This window comes from Tupaia chinensis, unplaced genomic scaffold, assembly GCF_000334495.1.
Source record: "Tupaia chinensis unplaced genomic scaffold, TupChi_1.0 Scaffold000466_1, whole genome shotgun sequence".
In the NCBI taxonomy this organism is placed as follows: Eukaryota; Metazoa; Chordata; class Mammalia; order Scandentia; family Tupaiidae; genus Tupaia; species Tupaia belangeri.
In genome coordinates, this window is record NW_006159975.1 from 1689488 (window position 1) to 1709497 (window position 20010).

General features: G+C 35.3%; 1 protein-coding gene across 1 annotated transcript in view; it reads left to right on the forward strand.

Annotated features, from left to right (window-relative positions):
- PCLO (piccolo presynaptic cytomatrix protein) overlaps window positions 1–20010 on the forward strand; it is a 445966-nt gene that overhangs the window by 403726 nt on the left and 22230 nt on the right. Inside the window, exon 27 of the mRNA XM_006155762.3 lies at window positions 4927–5000. Coding sequence (XP_006155824.1) covers window positions 4927–5000 — 74 coding nt within the window. The remainder of the gene's footprint in view (window positions 1–4926; window positions 5001–20010) is intronic.

Genomic DNA, 20010 nt, shown 5'->3' on the forward strand with positions numbered 1-20010 from the left:
GCTCTTTCTCACATTCTGTGTGGTATGTGTTGTGGTCTGTCTGTCTGTCTGTCTGTCTCTGGTAAGCACATGTACCCTATAGCAAAAATTTATAAAAAAAAATAATAATAATCACTGCCAAAAAACGCTGACAATCATCTAAACCTGCAGCAAATCATAATCCTTTTCCTGGGAGGGTCTTGCCTAGAAGTTGATGTTGCTGACTGGGGTGAGAGTTACTGAAGGTTGGGGTGGCTGTGGAAACTTCATAAAATAAGACAACACTGAAGTTTGTCACATTGCCTTTTATGAAATATTTCTCTGAAGCATGAAATGTTGTTGATAGCATTTTACCCACAGAGAACTGCTTTCAAATGTGGAGCCAGTCCTCTCAAACCCTGCCATTGTTCTATCAACTAAGTGTATGTACTATTCTAAACCCCTTGTTGTCATTTCAATAAAATTCACAGCATCCTAACCAGGAGTAGAATCTATCTCAAGGAACCACTTCCTTTGTTGACCTATCAAAAGGAGGACTCTATTTGTTTAAATTTCTTTTTTTCTTTATTCATGATAGAGGGTATGTGTGTGTGCATGCACATGCTTGTGAGAGAGAGAGAGAGAGAGGGAAAGGAGTATCCTCCATAGCATCTAATTCCCTTCCTCCATTCTTCCAGCCCACTGAATCTTAGTCGCTCACACATGACATGTTTCAGGCTGACCAGATGGAGCATGGAACATGCAAACTGTGGTCACCATGAAGGATCCAGCTTCTCCTGAGCAGTGCATTAGCACCATGCCACAGAGCTGACCCTCCTTCAAGTTCAACCATGAAATTTCAGCAATTCAGTCACGTCTTCTGGCACTACTTCTAATTCTGGTTCTCTTGCTATTTTCACCACATCTGCAGTTACTTCCTCCACTAATGTCTTAAACCTCTCAAAGTCATCCATGAGTGTTGGAACCGATGTCTTTTAAACTTCTTTTAATATGGTATTTTGACCTTCTTTCATAAATCAGAAATGTCCTTAATGGCATCTAGAATGAATCTTTTCCAGGAGGTTTGTCATTTATTTTGCCCAGACTCATTAGAGGAATCACCATCAATGGCAGCTATAACCTTACAAAATGTATTTCTTAAATGACAAGACTTGAAAGACAAAATTACTCTTTGATCTATGGGCTGCTAAATTGACGTTATGTTAGCAGGCATGCAAATAATGATATCCTGGTATATTTCTATCAGGGCTCGTGTGACCAGGGATACTGTCCATGAGTGGTAATATTGTGAAAATAATGGTTCTTTTTTTTTTTTCCCTGAGCAATAGGTACTAAAGGGTAGGCTTAAAATATTCAGTAAACCATGCTGTAAACAGATGTGCTGTCATCCAAGCTTTGTTGTTCCATTTAAAGAGCACAGGCAAGATAGATTTATCGTTATTCCTAAAGGCCCTAGGGTTTTCAGAATGGTGAACAAGCACTGGCTTCACCCCAAAGGCCCTAGCTAGCTTCATTAGCCCCTAAAGAGAGAAAACAGCCTTTTTTTGGAAGCTTGGAAGGCAGTCATTGACTTCTCTTCTCTAGCTTCAAAAGTCCCAGATGAAACCTTCCTCCAAATAAGGCTGTTTTGTCCGCGTTGAACATTTGTTGTTCGAGGTGGGTGTGGGGGGGTCTTCACGTTCATCAATTATCTTTGCTGGATCTTCTGGGTAACTTGGTGCAGTTTCTACATCAGCACTTGTGGCTTCACCCAGCACTTCTATTTTATGGGAATGGCTTCAGTCCTTAAACCACTTGAGTCAGTCTCGGCTAGCTTCAGACTCCTCTTGCGCAGCTTCCTTGGCTCTCTCAGCCATCACAGAATGGAAGAGAGCTCAGACCTTGTTCAAGACTTGACTTCGGCTGAAGGGAATGTTGTGGTTAACTTGATCTCTTATCCAAAGCACTAAAACTTTTCATATCAGCTACAAGGCTGTTTTGCTTTCTTATCATTTGTGTGTTCACTGCGTTATTACGTTTCATTTCCTTCAAGCACTTTACCTTTGCATTTACAACTTCACTATCTGCGAAGTTGGAGACTGAAACTAAAAGTGAATAGCAGATTTGAACTGAATTCTAAAGCTTTTATGTACATACCTACCTATTAATACATTATACATATTGAACGCATCTAATCCACAGGAGTCCCAGCCTACTATAGCTTTTGACATGCCTTCCTGACTAAGCTCGATTATTTCAAGCTTTTGACTTGAAGGGTGGAGACAGTCAAGATTTCCTTTCACTTGCACACTCAGAGGCCATTGTAGGGTTATTAATCGACCTAATTTTAATATTATATCTCAAGGAATAGGGAGACCCTAAAAGAGAGAAAGAGGCCAGGAAACAGAGCAATCAGAACAACCACATTCGTGAATTTGCCATTTTATGTGGTCGTGGGTCGTCATGTCCAAAAGAATTGCAACAGTAACATTAAAATGCATTGACCACAGATCACACAAGATAGAATAATAATTTAAAAAGTTTAAAACTTTGTGAAAACTACCAAAATGTGATACAGAGACATTAAGAGAGCACATGCTGTTAAAAAAACAGTGATGAAAGATTTATTTAGTACAAAGTTGCACATCTGTTTACAGCATGGTAAAATCTTCACTTTGTACACAAGTGCAGTGTCTGTGAGGCACAATAAAATGTTATAATGCCTGTATTTAGATGTGGACTATATACAGTTTAAAGTGTTACATTTAGTGCCAGCAGGTGGCATGATGGTTAAGGTTCTGGACTTCCACATGGCTGACCACAGTTTGAGTCCTGGAATAGGCAGCTTGAAAGTCACACCACACATATGTGCATGAATGCCCAAAATCTCAAGAGGAAAATGGAGAAGGGGCTGTGGTGTGACCATCCTCCCTGGGGAGTGATTTCTCACTTTCCCTCTCTCTGTCCCTCTCTGGCATACACATACTCCCTGTGCCAAAAACCTACGAAAAAAAAAATATGAAAATGTTATACATAATTTCTAGCATTTGTGCATGCACTTGGTCCCTCATATAATCACTTAAAAATGTGTGCTTAACCCTTTGACCTAGAATTATCATAACAAAACAAAATAAGGACTATCAACATACAATAATTTCTGAATTTATATCAGTTCCACTTTTAGTCTGTGCAGAAACATTTAAGCATCTTCACTGGAACAGAATGATAAGAGGATCTTTAGAGCAGTTTTCAAGAAAGATACAATTGGATTTTTAAGAAATAAGCATGGTGATATATTTAGCATGTCCAGCAAAACCAAGTACTTTTGGGGGTAGTAATAATAGTTAGTAAATCTTGCTATATTAGAATTATTGCCTACCTAGTGTGGTATCAAGATGTTCTTTTGTTAAAGCATTGTCTTAAAGCATCCTTTTTAATATTTAGGAGATGCTATTCCATCTTTTGGGGACATCCTATCTACCTACATATAAAGGCAATCCAAAATATTTTGTATGCCTTGTAGCTTTTCCTCTGGTTATGGAATAAGAAGCACCTACATACAGTCTTTTGACTATGACATTATCAATATTCTATACTCACAATGCTCCAAGTCTCATGAAATTTTTATTTATCTGTTTTTCCAAGAAGTTTGAGATTGAAACTAAAAGTGAATAGAAGATTTGAACTGAATTCTAAAGCCATTATGTACATACCTACTTATTAATACATTATATGTTTTGAATGCTTATAATACACAGGCACCATGTTAAATTTGGTATATACATTTTCCATTTGAGGGTCTCAAATTCCAAAGGTAGCGAATCTACTATTCTTATATTGGAGGACAAGAAATAAGTCTACATGAAGTAACTTTACCTTAGATTTCACCTCGCAATAAATAATGAAACCAGAAGGGCAGATGAAGCAGTCTGACTTCGAAAACCAGGTTGTTCAAGTAGCTGAAAATACAGAAAGGATCTAAAAAAAAATCAAGTGAAATTAAAAAAAAAATGTGCTATTAGAATACTATTTCTGTATGTTATTTAATTCAATATTTCTAATCTCCATATTGCAATGGATTATGATAAGTATAAAGACATAAAAAGTCCTTCTTACTTCTTGAATTAAAAATGTTAGGAAAAAAAATACTTTGGGGACCAGCAGACGACATTATGATTAGGTCGCTGGACTCCCAATGTAGTCAATCACAGTTTGAATTCTGAACCTGGAGACTTAAAATATGACAGGCATGTGTGCGTACATGCCCAAAATCCAGAAAGGAAAATGGAGGAGAAGGGATTGTGGTGTGGCCATCCCCCCCGGGGGGGGGTGGGTGGGGGTAATTTCTCACTTTCTGTCTCTTTCTCTCTAGTGAGTGCACATGCTGTTTAGCAAAAATCTCTCTAAAAGAAAAAAAAAAACTTTTTTTTTTTTTGGAGAGATTTTCACTGTAGGGCGCATGCACTCACCAGACAGACAGAGAGACAGAAAGCGAGAAATCACCCCCCAGGGGGGATGGTCATGCCGCAATCCCTTCTCCTCCATTCTCCTCTGGGGATCTTGGGCACGCACGCACACGCGCCTGGCGTGAGTTTTAAGCCACCAGGTCCGGGACACGAACCGCGGTCAACTACGTGGGAGTCCAGCGACATAGCCATTATGCTAACTGCTGGTTCCCGAGAAAAAAAAAAAACAACTTTTAAACAAAATTTCAAAATTTTACATAGTATAATTTTTTGATAAATGAGATAAGATTTACTGAATTTAAAGCATTATGTTTAAACTAAATATGAATAATAAACAAGTTCTTATTTTTAATTATTATATAGAGCTTTGAATTTATTTGTCACTTAAATAATGTATCACAGGTCTGAATATATAATGTTATTTTATTTTTGCAAACTCAGATTTCTCATTGCATCCAAGAGCTCATAACTGAGTATATCTTTCTGTTCTCTTTGAAAACAGAGGGAAGATGGGACAGAATGGTCAAGAACCTGTAAAACAGCCAGGAATCGGAGTAGGACTGGCAGACACTGAAGGTAAATTAAAATTTACAATATTGGATTTTGGTTGAATCTCATCCTAGTAGTGTTATTTGGATATACATATTAGAAATGTTTGAATTGTTTTTCTTTAACATAAATTTAAATGTCTAAAACTAATAGCAAAATCACTAGGTAGTAAGTGATCATTTTCTATTAAAGAAAAATAATTATGTAGTAACTTTATAATTTCTCACTTTTTGCATTTATATCTAACTTGGGGTTCTAAATTTTAAAAAATAGAAGAATAGGAAGATAACAGAGAGAAAAATATTTTTAAAGAATAAAAAATAAGACTTTCTCAAGGAAAATAATCTTTTTTCAAATTTTAAAAAATGTTTTCTTCAATATATAAAAGTAGAAGTGAATCACGAAACCTCTTTTATGTCAATGAAAATTCTTAAATGTACGAAGATGGAAAGAGACTCATGATATACAAATCATATCATAAAATATTAATTATTTTTTTATAAAAAGGGAACCAGCAGTTAGCGTAATGGCTATGTCGCTGGACTCCCACGTAGTCAACTATGGTTCGCGTCCCGGCCCTGGTGGCTTAAAACTCACTCCAGGCACGTGTGCGTGCGTGCCCAAGATCCCGAGAGGAGAATGGAGGAGAAGGGATTGCGGCATGGCCACCCCCCCGGGGGGGTGATTTCTCGCTTTCTGTCTCTATGTCTCTCTCTGTCTGTCTGGTGAGCACACGCGCCCTATAGCGAAAAACCTCTCCAAAAAAAAAAAAAAAGATTAATTATTGAGCTAACTTCTAGCATAAAAACTAAATTTCTCTTACTGAACAATTAGTAAAGAACTACAAGATACAAAACTACCTTTAAGTTCTTTAGCAAACACATGATAAGAATATCAATAAGCAGCACAATAACTAGCTTATATTTTATAATTTGACAGAGCCCCTTTTATCCACTACACATGCATTCTGAGACCTTCGGTGGAGGCCTAAAACCCTATATAGACCGAGTGCAAACCCTATATAGACCGAGTGACAAATGAGCAGGAGGCATATACAGTTTGAGGACACTAGGCAAAGGAATAATTGATGTCCAAGGCAGAATGGAGCAGGACAGTACAAGATTTCCTAACCTACTTAGAACGGTGCACAACTTAAAGCTCACAAATCGTTTATTTCTGTAGTTTTCCATTTCAGTTTTCAGACCTCAGTTGGTCATATGTCACTGAAGTTGTTAAAGCAAAACCACGGAAAGTGAAACCACACTGTAATGTGATAAAACCTGGTAGCTCTGCTCTCCTTCATGAATTGCAACAACCTCTCAGTAATTTTAACTATTCTAAGTGCTTGTACTATTCTAAGTTCTTTTCATGTATTATCTCATTGAATTCTTAAAATTACCTACAAGGTAAATAATATCATACACTGGTTTTACATAAAAAGAGACTGAATTGCAAAGATCACATAAGATTAGAACAAATGGCTTCAACTCAGGAAAATGACACCAAATATCGTGCAATGAAAAAACATGATTGTGGACATAGTACCATAATGGTAAGGGAAGAGGAGGACTGGCTTTCAATTCTGGTCTATTACCAGGCATGTGACCTGCTTGCCTATCAGCAGATATTTAATCAGACAAATATTAGGTCTAGGTGATAACTAGATTTCCTCATTATAAGTATCACATTTTTCTGGTTCAACTCAAAATTCTCCTTTTTTTCTTTGAACTCATCCAAATGTTGTCCCTCCTCTATCTGTTGCCATGTTCTCCAGGGTCCTATCCTCAATCCACCAGTCCTTCCATCATCATAATTATATAGTAACTTTATAATTTCTCACTTTTTGCATTTATATCTAACTTGGGGTACTAAATTTAAAAATAATCGAAGAATAAGAAGATAACAGAGAGAAAAAAAAATTTCTTGGAGACTCTCTCCTATAGGTTGATTATTCCCAAGTCTAACAATCCATAGAATTCAGATTCAATTAATGTCTAGCAAGCATTTCCCACCTCCTATCCCCAACCAAGAAAATAGAAACCACTCTCAATATTTAAAATAAAGGAAATAACCTGGGCAGAAATCGATTATATTATCATGGAAGAGACTGGGAAACTAAATAGTGAATCTTGGAGCTGCAGAAAGAAGCTATTGTTCCTATAGACTGTAGGCCAGTGACAACTGAAACCAGGGGAAGCAGAAGACAAGGAAGAGACATAACAAATGGTAGAAATCTCTAAGACAGACAAGAATGGGGAGAAATATTCTGGTTTCTCCCTTCTTTCTATTCTCCAATCTCGTCCAGCATTCGATCAAATCTAGCTGGAAGCAGTGACAGGAAAGAGGAGCCTAAGAAACAGTCTAGGGAGTAGCTACTCTAAGAAAAGAGTATAGAAAGGAGAGAGAACACACTTGAGCAAACATCAACACAAGACTAGCACCATATATCCTGGAAATCCCACAGATGCATCAAACTACATATGCCCTGAACCTAATTTAGTTTCCTCCTCACTTTGCTTCCCTGTCTTCCTCTGCTCTTCTACAAACTAGGTACAAAATCTGCATCTATTTATACAATAATTTGCATACTATATCATTGTTCTCTTACTTAAATTCTCTATTTCTGTATTTCTCTCCTTCATAAGACTGAACGATTCTCAGACCAGAAATGTGGTTTATCTAGGTGTCCCAGAGTGTAGCAGAAAGTCGTACCTATAGAGTTTCTTAAAGAATGTTTGTTGAGTGAATGAATAACCAGGATGATCATATAAAAATTAATGACCAGTCATTTTCAAATGACTGTAGAATTCAGGTACATAGAGAAGTCATTAATATGTACTTTCAGCTACTTAATTTTGCTGTTCTTTTCATCTTAATGTTTATAAGTAAATGGTTTATAAGTAAAATGATTTCAGTATAAATGCCAACAGCTGTCAATGAATAGAAATTGTTCACCCTAATTCTGCTTTCTTCTCTCCTATCAGTCCCACACAAAACATGCTTGTTTTCCAAAAAGAGGCCAATCAGAGGCTACTTTATTTTTATTTAAACTATGAGTCAATATGTTTAGACTTTAGTGAACTGACCCTGATCAACAGTTGATCTGGGATTAGTTATTGAGCATGGGGGTGAGGGTTGAGGATAGGAACAAGATGGAATATGTATCGCAATGTGAATCATATATAGTCATGTGCCCTGCTGGTAGAAATATTTGGAGGAATTGTTTTTGATTGAGTTACTGCTGACATTTTGACAGTAATCGAATACATAATTTACATATCTATATGGAGTTGGCTGTATTATTTCTGTAAGAGATATATGAGATAGCAAGTAATATGGAGAAAAACTGCAATTAGTATTAAATTTTAGGAACAATTTCAACTTAGAAAGATAAAGTGAGAAAATCTTAGATTAGGAATGTTTAAGTACATGAAAGATATCAATTTAAAGTGCACAATTTTGTTTTGTCCCAAAGAAATATATTAATAGAATCAACTTTGTGTTGTACTTGGGGTACACATATGTCTGATCCAAAAAGTTGGTTCCACTTCCTTTTATTGACAGTCAATATACACAGCCAATTCAAAGTCAACGAACAAAACGGTCATTTTACCTAGTTTTTAAACAAAATACATAGTTTCTTGATTTAATTTTCCTCCTTTCAATTCCTTTTCAGCACCACAAAACAGTCTCTTCATAGATAAGAACAGGTTGTTTTTTTTAAAAAAAGTAGATCTTTGTAATATTCCAGTTCATGTTGAGTATTTCATATTATTCTACTAACACTTTGTTTTATGAACACCTTGATGACTCTGAGGGCAATTGATCTACAAAAATTTACAACAGCATACTTTAATCCAGAGTCTATCATCGATGTTAAGTAATCACCTTTGGATGGGGCATCCTCGTAAAATATTTATTCATTCTTGTTTTGGTATTACAGTACGCTATGTTTATGGGGCTGAAAATATCTATTGAGCATGTTATTGAGCATGTTTATAATGCTAAATAGCCATGTTTTTGTTCTATGTATTAATAAGCAATTCTATTTATTCTGGCTTCTGATTTTAAAAATCAATTTTTCACTTAGTTATTTTCTGTAGTAAGGTTTTATCTTCTCTACAGCACTGACTAATCCATTTTAATCTCAGCATGAGACTAATTCAACAAATAGTGTAAGGGTCCAGAGATCAGTTTAACTGATGGAGACGCAGAAAAGACAATGACAATGCAACTGCAAAAGAGGCTTTTATTCTTTTTCCAGCTAGCTGGGGTCCGAGTTTCTGCCCGTCACAGCGGGCCTTCAACAAGATGCCTTATTTCAATGTTCCTGTTTATTTAGGAAACAAAGAATAAATTAGAGAATTAGAGGAAATATTGGGGCAACTTAGCAATTTTTCTGTTTCAGTTTAATTGTTTAAAAAAATCATGAAGGCATTTTCCTTTAAAAATTACAGAAGTTTTATGTAGACCCATGCAAGTTGCCACCACAGCAAGGGTTTTTACCTCAGCCTCCAGATGGGAAAGGAATTTTTGAAGGTGGTGGTAGGGGAGGTGGAGGAGAAGGAAGATGTGGTCATAGAGGCAATGGTCTTAGAAGTGGAAGAGCAGGAGGAGAGGGGATTCAGAGGAGGAAGAGAGAGTGGTAGTCTCACAGGAGGAACACGTTAAGTGCTATAGTTGACAGACTTTCCTGGTGGATTCCTGCATTAATCCATGTGATCTACTTCTGTGGATTAGAACTTAGTATTCTGATCAAGTCTTGAAGATCTGGTCATTTCATGACAGTGTAACTAGGTGTCAACGTCATGCAAAATCAAGTGCAGCCAAATAGTCCATTTTGCTCTAAGAGTAAGAACAAGACTTTCAATGCTTTGTACAGTGCGTATTGTGAATACTTAATAAATGGACAGAAGTCTTATTTATATTTATAAAATGAAGTGTTTTATTCCTGTAAAAAAAAAAATATGTTTCTGAACTATCTGGACTACAACTTTTCTGAACTATATATACTGATGAATAGTTGAATTTCTACCATTTATATTTATGTAAGACACTATTAAAAATGTTAGTATGTAGTGGTTGGTTCAACACATATGCTAATCTGGGAGTGTATGGTCTCTCTAGTATGGTTCTATTTCATATTCAGTAAGTAAGCATGCATGCTCAACAATGTATATACAGCCAGTGGCCATTCAGATTGGTTGATGATTGGTTGGTGACTGTGTCACATCACTTGTTAAAATTTTAATAATCACTCTAAGAATGGGCTTTAATAACGATGATGCAAAGAAAAATGATAAAAATGTATAAGAGAGCAAATTGTGTGCTTCAGGAGTTTAGCATCGAAAGCATTGCTAGATCAGGTATATCAGGTTGGAGCAGACTGTTGTGAAAGAGGATGCAAGTAATGACTTCTCTGAAAAAGACAAGAGGTCTATTCATGTGGTAATGGGAAAGGAAATGCCAGACTAAGGAAGAACATGAGGAAAGACAGAGAATGGAGAAAGGATTAGAGGGATGTCAGGGAAAGTAATTCAGTGAAGCTGGAGCAAAGGGTGTACAGGGAGAGTAGAGCAATTGGAATTGTATACAAAATTGGGTGCGATGTGGGAGTTGTATACTTCTGTGAATGATGTGAAGCTATTAAATGCTAATGAGAAATTCAGAAAGTCAAAATCACTTACAATACTGAATCTTTCCATGTAAGAACAAGGTAGTCCTCTTTATTTACTGAAGCCTTTTAGGACTTGAGTTTGAAGTATCTATGAGAAATGCAAGCAGAAACAATGCATATTATGTAGTGAGACTATGGATCTAGCGTTCAGGAGATGATTAGAATTTATATCTAGATTTTTAGACTCATAATGCAGTAATATCAATGGAGCATCTGTCATGAACAAGGAATAATCAATGGCGTTACCTTTTGTTAATCCCAATCACAAGAAATAGAAAAATCTGAGTAACAACATGTTATAGTCTTTATTTTATTGTAAATCATGTACAGGGAAATTGTGAATCAGAGAATTTTAGTGTCTTAGAATGTAAATCAAGACACAGATTTTTAAACTTGTGATTCTTAAACTTGTGCTCTTAAGCAACACACAATACTGCCTTACCAGGGCTTATGAATGGCATTTGAGGTTATCTGGGTTACCAACAAGAATGAAAAGGACAGAAAGTGTCTATTTAGTCTATGGGTATCAGTACCATGATATGGTAATAAAGGATTCACTTAAGTGCTTTAAAATAATGTGAATCCCTGACATTCATTCATAAACTTAAATACAAAAATATTTAGGATCAAATTTATAGATAATTTTTTTTATCTTTAATTATTTGCTTAGCTATGATTTACCCACATCAACAATATTAGGTACATAATTATTTTGATTTTATTATAGCTCTTTTGTGGTGTGAAAGGTAGTAAGTAATTCTCGAAGTCAATTTCTTCTATTTTATGTGATAAAATTAACAGTCAATCAATTTTCCTGGAAACGTTTGTCGAATAATCTCCCTTCCCTCACTAATATGAAATATCACGTCAATCATACTTTAAATTCTTAAGCTTATTTGTGTCTTGTGTGGGCTTTATGGAACATTTCATTGAATTATTTGTCTATTGGATCCATCAGTACTACACTCATTCAGTTATTCTAATTTTATGTTTGGTTTTCTATGTTTTACCTGATTTTCTTCAGTTTATTTTTATTTACCTATTCCATGAGAGAGGGAGACAGAGAGACAGAGAGGCACCCCGACCTGGATTCCTCTGGTACTCAGCCAACCCCAATTACAGGCAAACACATGCACGCATGCTCATCTGGTGTGCACAGGGAGAACTTGGGACAAGAACCCGGAACCTTCTCAAGTTGTCTCAGCATCATGGAACGTCACATTACCACTATGCCACACAGCTGACCTGCTTTACACAGTTTATTTTTTAAATTGCCAGAGGACATGTGCATTTGCCATAGAGAAGTTCAGAGGCAAAAAGAGCGTGAAAAAGCAACACTATTGGATTGTGTCCACACCACAATCACTTCTCCACTTCTCTGGTCTGTTGGAATTTTGGGCACACAAAAATCTGATTCAGAGTATTCAAAAAAAAAAAAAAAATGCCCATGTACCTGGCGTGGTTTTCTTTTTCTTTTCTTTCTTTTTTTTTTTTTTTTTTTTTTGAGAGAGGTTTTTTACTTTTGGCCATTGAGAGAGAGGATTTTGCTATAGGGCACATGTGCTCTCTGGGGACAGAGATGGAGAGACAGAAAGTGAGAAATCACCCCCAACGGAGGATGGCCAGGCTGCAATCCCTTCTCCTCCAGTCTCCTCTAAGGATTTTGGCCTCAAAAAATTTGGGGCACATGCCCAGCATGAGTTTTAAGCTGCCAATTCCAGGATGCAAACTGCAGTGGACTACATGGGAGTCCAGTGACATAACCATTACATCATCTGCTGATCCGACTGGGTCCAGGTATCAAGCCACAATCAGCTATGTGGGATCTAGCTTCCTTAACCATTAAGCTACAGGGCTGGCCTCCAAATATATTTTGAAAACTCTGTTGATGGGGCCAGCAGGTTAAGGCGCTGGACTCCTGCATGGCGGACCACAGTTTAAGTCCTGTGTCTGGAATAGTAAAACTCACATGCATGTGCATGCATGCCCAAAATTATGAGAGGAGAATGGAGGAGAAAGGATTGCATGACCATCCTCCTGGGGGTGATTTCTCACTTTCAGACTCTCGGTCTCTCTCTGGCAAGCACCCTATTGCAATAAAAACTCTCTGAAAAAAAGAACAACCCAAGAAACCTCTTTGCTGAGCAGCAAAGAAAATTCTACATGAAGATTTATTAAAATTATATTGAAACTCTAGTATAATCTTGAAGAAATTGATGAATTTACATAAATTTCCTGTTGTTATAGTTTGCTTCTCTCTTACTCAATATATGTTTCTGTTCCTTAGTAAAATTACTTGTATCTTTCCAGAAACACAAATATTTTTTTCAATATTATGCTAAATAATTTTGTTTGCTCATTTTCATTGTTATGATACTTTTTTCCCAATATAAAAAGGAAAGTTTATTGAGAGAAAGAGTACCAGGGGTCTGAAGCCAGAGGTATTTCAGCCCACCCTACCAAGGAGATATGATGTATTTATGTGAGGGAGGAGTGGAGAGGTAGGTCACAAGAATGGCGGGTACTTTGGTTAGCTTACTTGCCACTGTGACCTTATCAGCCCACCTATGGGTGTCAACTGCAGAACAGGAGGGCTCTAGCCAGAGGATTCTGGCCAAAGGACCCTGGCCAAAGGTCACTGCAATGTCATAGTACTTTTTTAAATGTTTAACTGATGGTTGTATGTAACTTTCTAATATGGTGGTTGAGATTAAATTGCATCCCAAATTATTATAGTACAAGAGGGAAAAGTAGTAACTGGTAAGACATAGTAGCAGCTACGTTAAATAGAAGACAAAGGGAATTCACTTAACTGTGTGTGTGTGTGTGTGTGTGTGTGTGTGTGTGTATTTATTGACACACACCATTTACAATTTATTAGGGCAGAAATGAATAGAAAAATGATTTAGTTTTTGCTTTTTTAGAATTATTTATCTTCTAAAATGAGCAAAATATAATCAAGCAATGATGACATAGCACAATAATTTGACACTTGAGAGGCTGTAGGAAGGGGAAAATAGCAGTAAGCAGTTTCATAAATTGTCCTAGAATTAGTTTAAGAGAAATACTAAACCAGAAATGTCAATGTAAGTTTCCCCTATGTGCCAACTTCAGATAAAAAGTAGAAACTGCTTGGAATTCAAGTTGAAACGGCTTGCTTAAACATGCACAGGCTCCACTGGAAAGGGTCCAATGATAGACTGGAAATTTCCAGTGAGTTCTAAAGTAGAAAATGATAATTATTATTTTATATATTACATTTAGGGAGCAAATTTAATACGCATGGTATTAGACAAGTTATTTAAGTTCTTTGTCTTTGGTCTAATTTACAAAGTCATAAAGAATAATATCTACCTTAGAGTGTTGCAGTTATTAAGTGGAAATAATGAGTATATGGTAACCTATGACTGGCACATCATCAATGAATGCCAGCTGTCATTGTCCCTGTCCTCCCCCACATTATGTAAGCGATTTCTCCTCTCTTACTTTCCCAAGCTTTTTAAAAACATATTCTCTAAAATACTTCTTGTTTTTGACTTCTGGCAATCAACTAAGAAAAGATGTTTTCAAAGAGCTCTATTTCCCAGTTTGTTTTGAAAAGTTGATACATGTATTTATTACAATACTTCAAAACTACTCTTCTCCCCAAAATAATTTTCACATGATTCCCTTTATAGAACTGCCTCTCCTTGGTGGAGGAAAAAATCCCTACACTTTAATCAGACTTTTCTAAATTGCCTGAATATAAAAATCAGTGTCAACTGATTTCTAGTTCTGGATTACTCACTGAGAATTTAAAATCGAAGGCATCTATCAAAAAAAATTAATCTATTAAAATAGAAAACAAACAAACAAACAAAAAAGCCTGAATCTTAATTATGACCCATGCTCATTTCTAGAGGAAATTGACCACTAAAAAGTTAAATGAATTCAATTTCAGGAAGTAATTGTTAATATTTCATAGTCTTAGTACACATTCAACAATTTGCAAATGCTTAATTTAAAGCTGAAAATATTGTAGACTTTCAGAAATTATTAACTGAAATAGTAGTTATATATATATATATATATATATATTGATAGATGATAGGTAAATAGAAATATATTAATTATATATTAATAACATTTTCTTTTCCTAGAAGTCCCTGAAATGTTTGCATTGGTAGTTGGTGCTCTGGTTTACATATAGAGGAGAAGCTCTTGAATCAAGATAAGGACACTAAAATATAGTAACAAAGGCACTGAATGAATATAAACCAAAAATATTTTAACATAAATGTAGAAAATCAGCAAAAGGTGTACAAATGTAAATATAGAAAAATGTGTTAATAGTGTTTATTTCCTTCTAAATGCTATTTCATTATCTGAATTATTTGTCACAAAATAGTCAGAGGTATAGCAATTAAAACACTTACTCAGTTACATAGTTAAATAGTCCTAGTTAGAACCTACAGATAGATAGTCTTAATATAACCCAACTCTTGTCGGTAACTGTACTTACCAACATTTTTATTTTAATATTGGTGGTTATAGCACTATTTGAAAAAAATATTTTAAATTTATAAGAATGTTTCTAGGGTTTGAGAAGAACGACACCTAACACTTTTGATGAGTATGGTCAATCAATTAGTATCAATACTATTACATTGCTCGTGCTACGTAGCTTACCAAAAAACATTTTAAGTCTTGTTTTACCAGATATTAAAAATGCTCATATAATTACTGTACCAAAATAACATTTATTAACAAAAAGTAGAGGGAACCAGCAGTTAGCACAATGACTATGTCGCTGGACTCCCACGTAGTTGACCACCGTTCGCGTCCCGGACCTGGTGGCTTAAAAACTCACGCCGGGTGCGTGTGCGTGCGTCCCCAAGATCCCGAGAGGAGAATGGAGGAGAAGGGATTGCGGCGTGACCATCCCCCCTGGGGGGTGATTTCTCGCTTTCTGTCTCTATGTCTCTCTCTGTCTGGCAAGTGCACGCGCCCTATAGTTAAAAACCTCTCAAAAAAAATTTAAAAAGTAGACAGATAAATGAAACAACATAGAGAGTTGATCAATGGTACTAAAGTAAATTATTACAATAATATCCCATGGAATAGTCTTTTCCTCAGTAGAAAAGATGGTTTATTTAGTAAATAGTTCTAGCATGATTTTTTTCCTTAAAAATAAAATTTGACTCTTAGATAATATCATAAACCAAATAATTTTAAAGTAGATAAATAAGATAAACTTTTAAAACAAAATAATTAAAATGTTTGAAGGAAATTTAGGATATTTGCATTAATATAGGTGGAGAGTAGAGGATAGATTTGTAGGAATATAATAAACCAATGAGCCATCAAGGAAATTATAAACAATTTGTCTGCAAATAATAATAAAAGTTATAAGAAGACAATATTCAAATGATGAATAAGCTGACAAAAATTGTGACTTATATGATCATTAAATGCTTCAAATTCTAACTAGAAATAATTCCACAAAAAGGAGAGAAATGAAGAGAGACATTATTTTAAAAAGAAAAACTCATTCATACCCTTAAAGTGAAGAAAACAAATCTTTTCATCAAAAGACAATGAATGAAAAGTCTTAAAACATGAAACAACATAGCAGTCTAGAAAACAGGAACTATCGAGAACATTTCTAGAGATGATTAATTAATTAATATGTATAATATATAAAGAAGGGAGCATAAGAATCCAAGCAGTTTCTCAATAACAGTAATAGACTTAAAAAAAAAAAAAGAGGTAACAGGTAAATGCTTTCAAAACTCCAAATGAGATGGATTATAAACTAAAATTGTATCCACAAATGATCCATCAAGTCTAAGGATAGAATGAAATCATTTTAGAGAGGATTAAGTCTCAAAAAGTTTACTTACACTTGAGTATGCTCCATCAAAATAGAAAATAAACCACACACACACACACACACACACACACACACACACACACTGTCCCCCACACCCTAAAATTTGGAATCAAGAGACAAGAAGGGCAGGGTACTCCCATGATGAGCTAAAAAGAATCTAAGGACAGTAGTCATGCTGCACTCACAAAGAACGCCCAGGAAAATATGTCTACCTGAAAGTATTAAACATAGATATTAGAATTTATCCCCAGATATCAAAAAGTTACAAAGTTGAGTTTAACTCAAAGTTATTTTGAGGTCTCAGACTTTCCTATTAACCCAAGAAAATATCCGCCCCTAGAGAAGGTTGGAAATCCACTTAGTATTTCCACGACCCTGAAGACCCAGTTTTGAGTAGGGTTGGTTTCCAGCAAGGTGAACAGGTACACACAGTGGCCAAGTACTATGATAACATAAAGGCTCAACTGTGGCTTTGCTTTCCCAGAACATGAAGTATCAGCAGTGTATCCATGAACTTGGCTGGAACTCAGAACTGGAGCCAATAATACTCTGTGTCTACAATTGAGACTCAGTCAAATCTAGACACTCCCCCTGCTCTTTTGTTTTGTTTCATTTTTTTCATTTTGCTAGAGGGCATATGTGATCTCTGGAGAAAGACAAAGATACAGGAGGGAAAGTAATAAAATTCCCCCCATAAATCATTGGAATATATATATATATATATATTTCAGTGGAGTATCTATGTGGGAAAGGAAAATAAAATTTGACAGATGTGATGATGTATGCAAATAGTATTAGGAGAGATTTTAATGCTCCTGGAAGTATTAGAAATAGCTATGTGAACAATTCAAGATAGACACATGGAAAGCTAAGCAAACTGCAAAACAATGTAATAATTTGGGAGGAAAACTAAAAGTACAATTAAATAAGGAACTACATGTAAACCCAAATTGTCTCAGCAATAAACACTATTAAATATTCAAGTAAAGGTGAGTACCAATATTAGTTTCAGCAAGAGTATATTATAGGGCCAAGCCTGCAACATAATAATTAAGCAACAGACACAAAATTGGCTTGGGTTTCTATCTTGGCGCTGGTGGCTTGAAAAATACGCTGAGCATGCTTGGGTTTCTATCTTGGCGCTGGTGGCTTGATGAATACGCTGAGCATATGTGTATGTGTGTCCAAAATCCTGATGAGATGGAAAAATGAGGAAAAAAAAGGGAGGGAATTGTGTCATTTCCATGCTCTGCTGAGGGGCGCAGCTTCTCTCTATTTCTCACTCGTGACCTCATACACTCTTTGGCAATTAAAAAAAAAAGTAAGTTATATCAAGATATTGAAGAAAGATAAATTTTACCTACCAATTTTTAAAAATGTATTATAAAGGCAATTCAAAATTATTTTGAGAAATACAAATGAAAAGGACCCAGAAGATAGATAAAAATAGTTGACAGTATTTATTTGGCAATTTATTTAACTAAGGATTAAGCAAAATAAAGAGTTTGAGCTATCCAGAATCTGGACAGATGAAAACTGTTGGGGAAAAGGGATTGCAGTGACCAGGCACGGCTCAGGGGTGCCCTTTCTTGCTCTATCTTTCTGCTCTCTCTTCCTCTCTGGAACACATGCACATGCTCTCTGCATCAGAAAAAATAATTATGTTTATTTTAGTATATAATTATTTAGTCAAAAATATAAAAAACTAAAAGTTAAAAAATGCCTTAGACATATGAGGTTTAATTTTTAAAAAGAAGTCATACAATGATTTAACCTTTTGATATGTAAAGAAATAAGTATAATTAATAGTGTTCAAACTGTATTAATGAGCAAGAAGAAAACACTAGTATTATTTGTAGTAAATAAATACTTTCTACTATTCTGCTAAATCATTATGTCAATAAATATCCATCCTATTAAAACACTTTGGTAGCAATTTCAGCTAAGTGCTGTCTTTATCTAACATATTTGCAAAGCTTGCTGATACCACTAATATTTTAGAGTGAGGTTCTCGCTTTTAAGAAATCTGACTTTAATAAAAGGAAAATACAAAATCTCTGAAAAAAAGGTCTGTGGAATTCAAGCTATCAAGTTAACTCTTTTTTTTTCCCCACTTCACTCAAAAATTTAAATGAAATGTATACACGTTCAGCAAGAAAAATACCAGAATTTGGAAAATGCCAAAATTCAAATGGGGATAATTCACTTTTCCACAATTTAGATTATTACTTACTTTCTCTAAATAAAACATATTCTTATTCATCTTATTCAGAAAGCCTTGGACATTTACATAATTTTCTGTAAGATAAAAGTCCTTTATATCTGAGTGAAAAGTAGAACTGAAAAAGAAAAGACCAGCACATCTCACAAAAGAAGCTCTTGATCAACCTAGATACCACTTTCCCATAAGGAACCAATTTTACAGATAGCAAAGTAACACAGACATGATGTAATACAGTCTGGAGGATGTGCACACCACTTGTGTATTAGCCTATTGATCACTAGTCTCTAAAATAATTCATATATTTATTTTATTTGGGTCAATAAGAACTGTATAAAAAAGAAAGATGTCTTTTATTTTAAAACAGAATTGTTATTTACTCAAGTCATCATTTGCATTTTAGCATTTTCTTGAACTAAGCAGAGACAATTTTAGGCTGTTCTTATCCAAAGCAAAATCTTCCTTATCCAGGAAATAGCAGACCATTGTGACTTCTGCCATCTCATTGCATTTTAGAGTCTAGACAACTGTCATTGGTATTAGAGAATACTAAGTAGCAGTGGCAGGACTTTACCTCACACATTTTATTACATTTTCGCAACTGAATATATATATATATATATATATTTTCTTTTTACTTGATGACTCACCTTTTTTAAAAACAGTTAACACATACCCCTTAATAACAGTAATAACAGCTTATTTACTATGCACTCTGGTATGATCTTAAAAAAAAAATGTTGGCTTCCGTTCTCACAAGAAACCTCTGTAGTGGATATTATGAGATTTAAGCTATTCTCAGTGTCTAGAACAGGGATGTGTAAAATACCCACTAGATAAATATATATATAGTTTTGGACCGATTTTTGCTATAGGTGCATGCACTCACCAGAAAGACAGACAGAGAGAGAGACAAAAAGCGAGAAATCACCCCCCAGGGAGATGGCCATGCCGCAATCCCTTCTCCTCCATTCTCCTCTCGCAATCTTGGGCATGCACGCACACGCGCCTGGTATGAGTTTAAGCCAGGACTCGAACCACATTCGACTACATGGGAGTCCAATGACATAGCCATTACTCCAACTGCTGGTCCCTGATAAATATTTTAAAATCAATATGGAATCAAGGAAACAACACTCAGACTAAAGGTTAATTCAAGCCTAGTAATATAGTAGTGAAGTTGAAGTGAATATTTATGCAAAAATATTTAGAGAATTTTAAAACTTGAGATTTTTTTATATATGCCTACAATTCCCAGACACCTCAA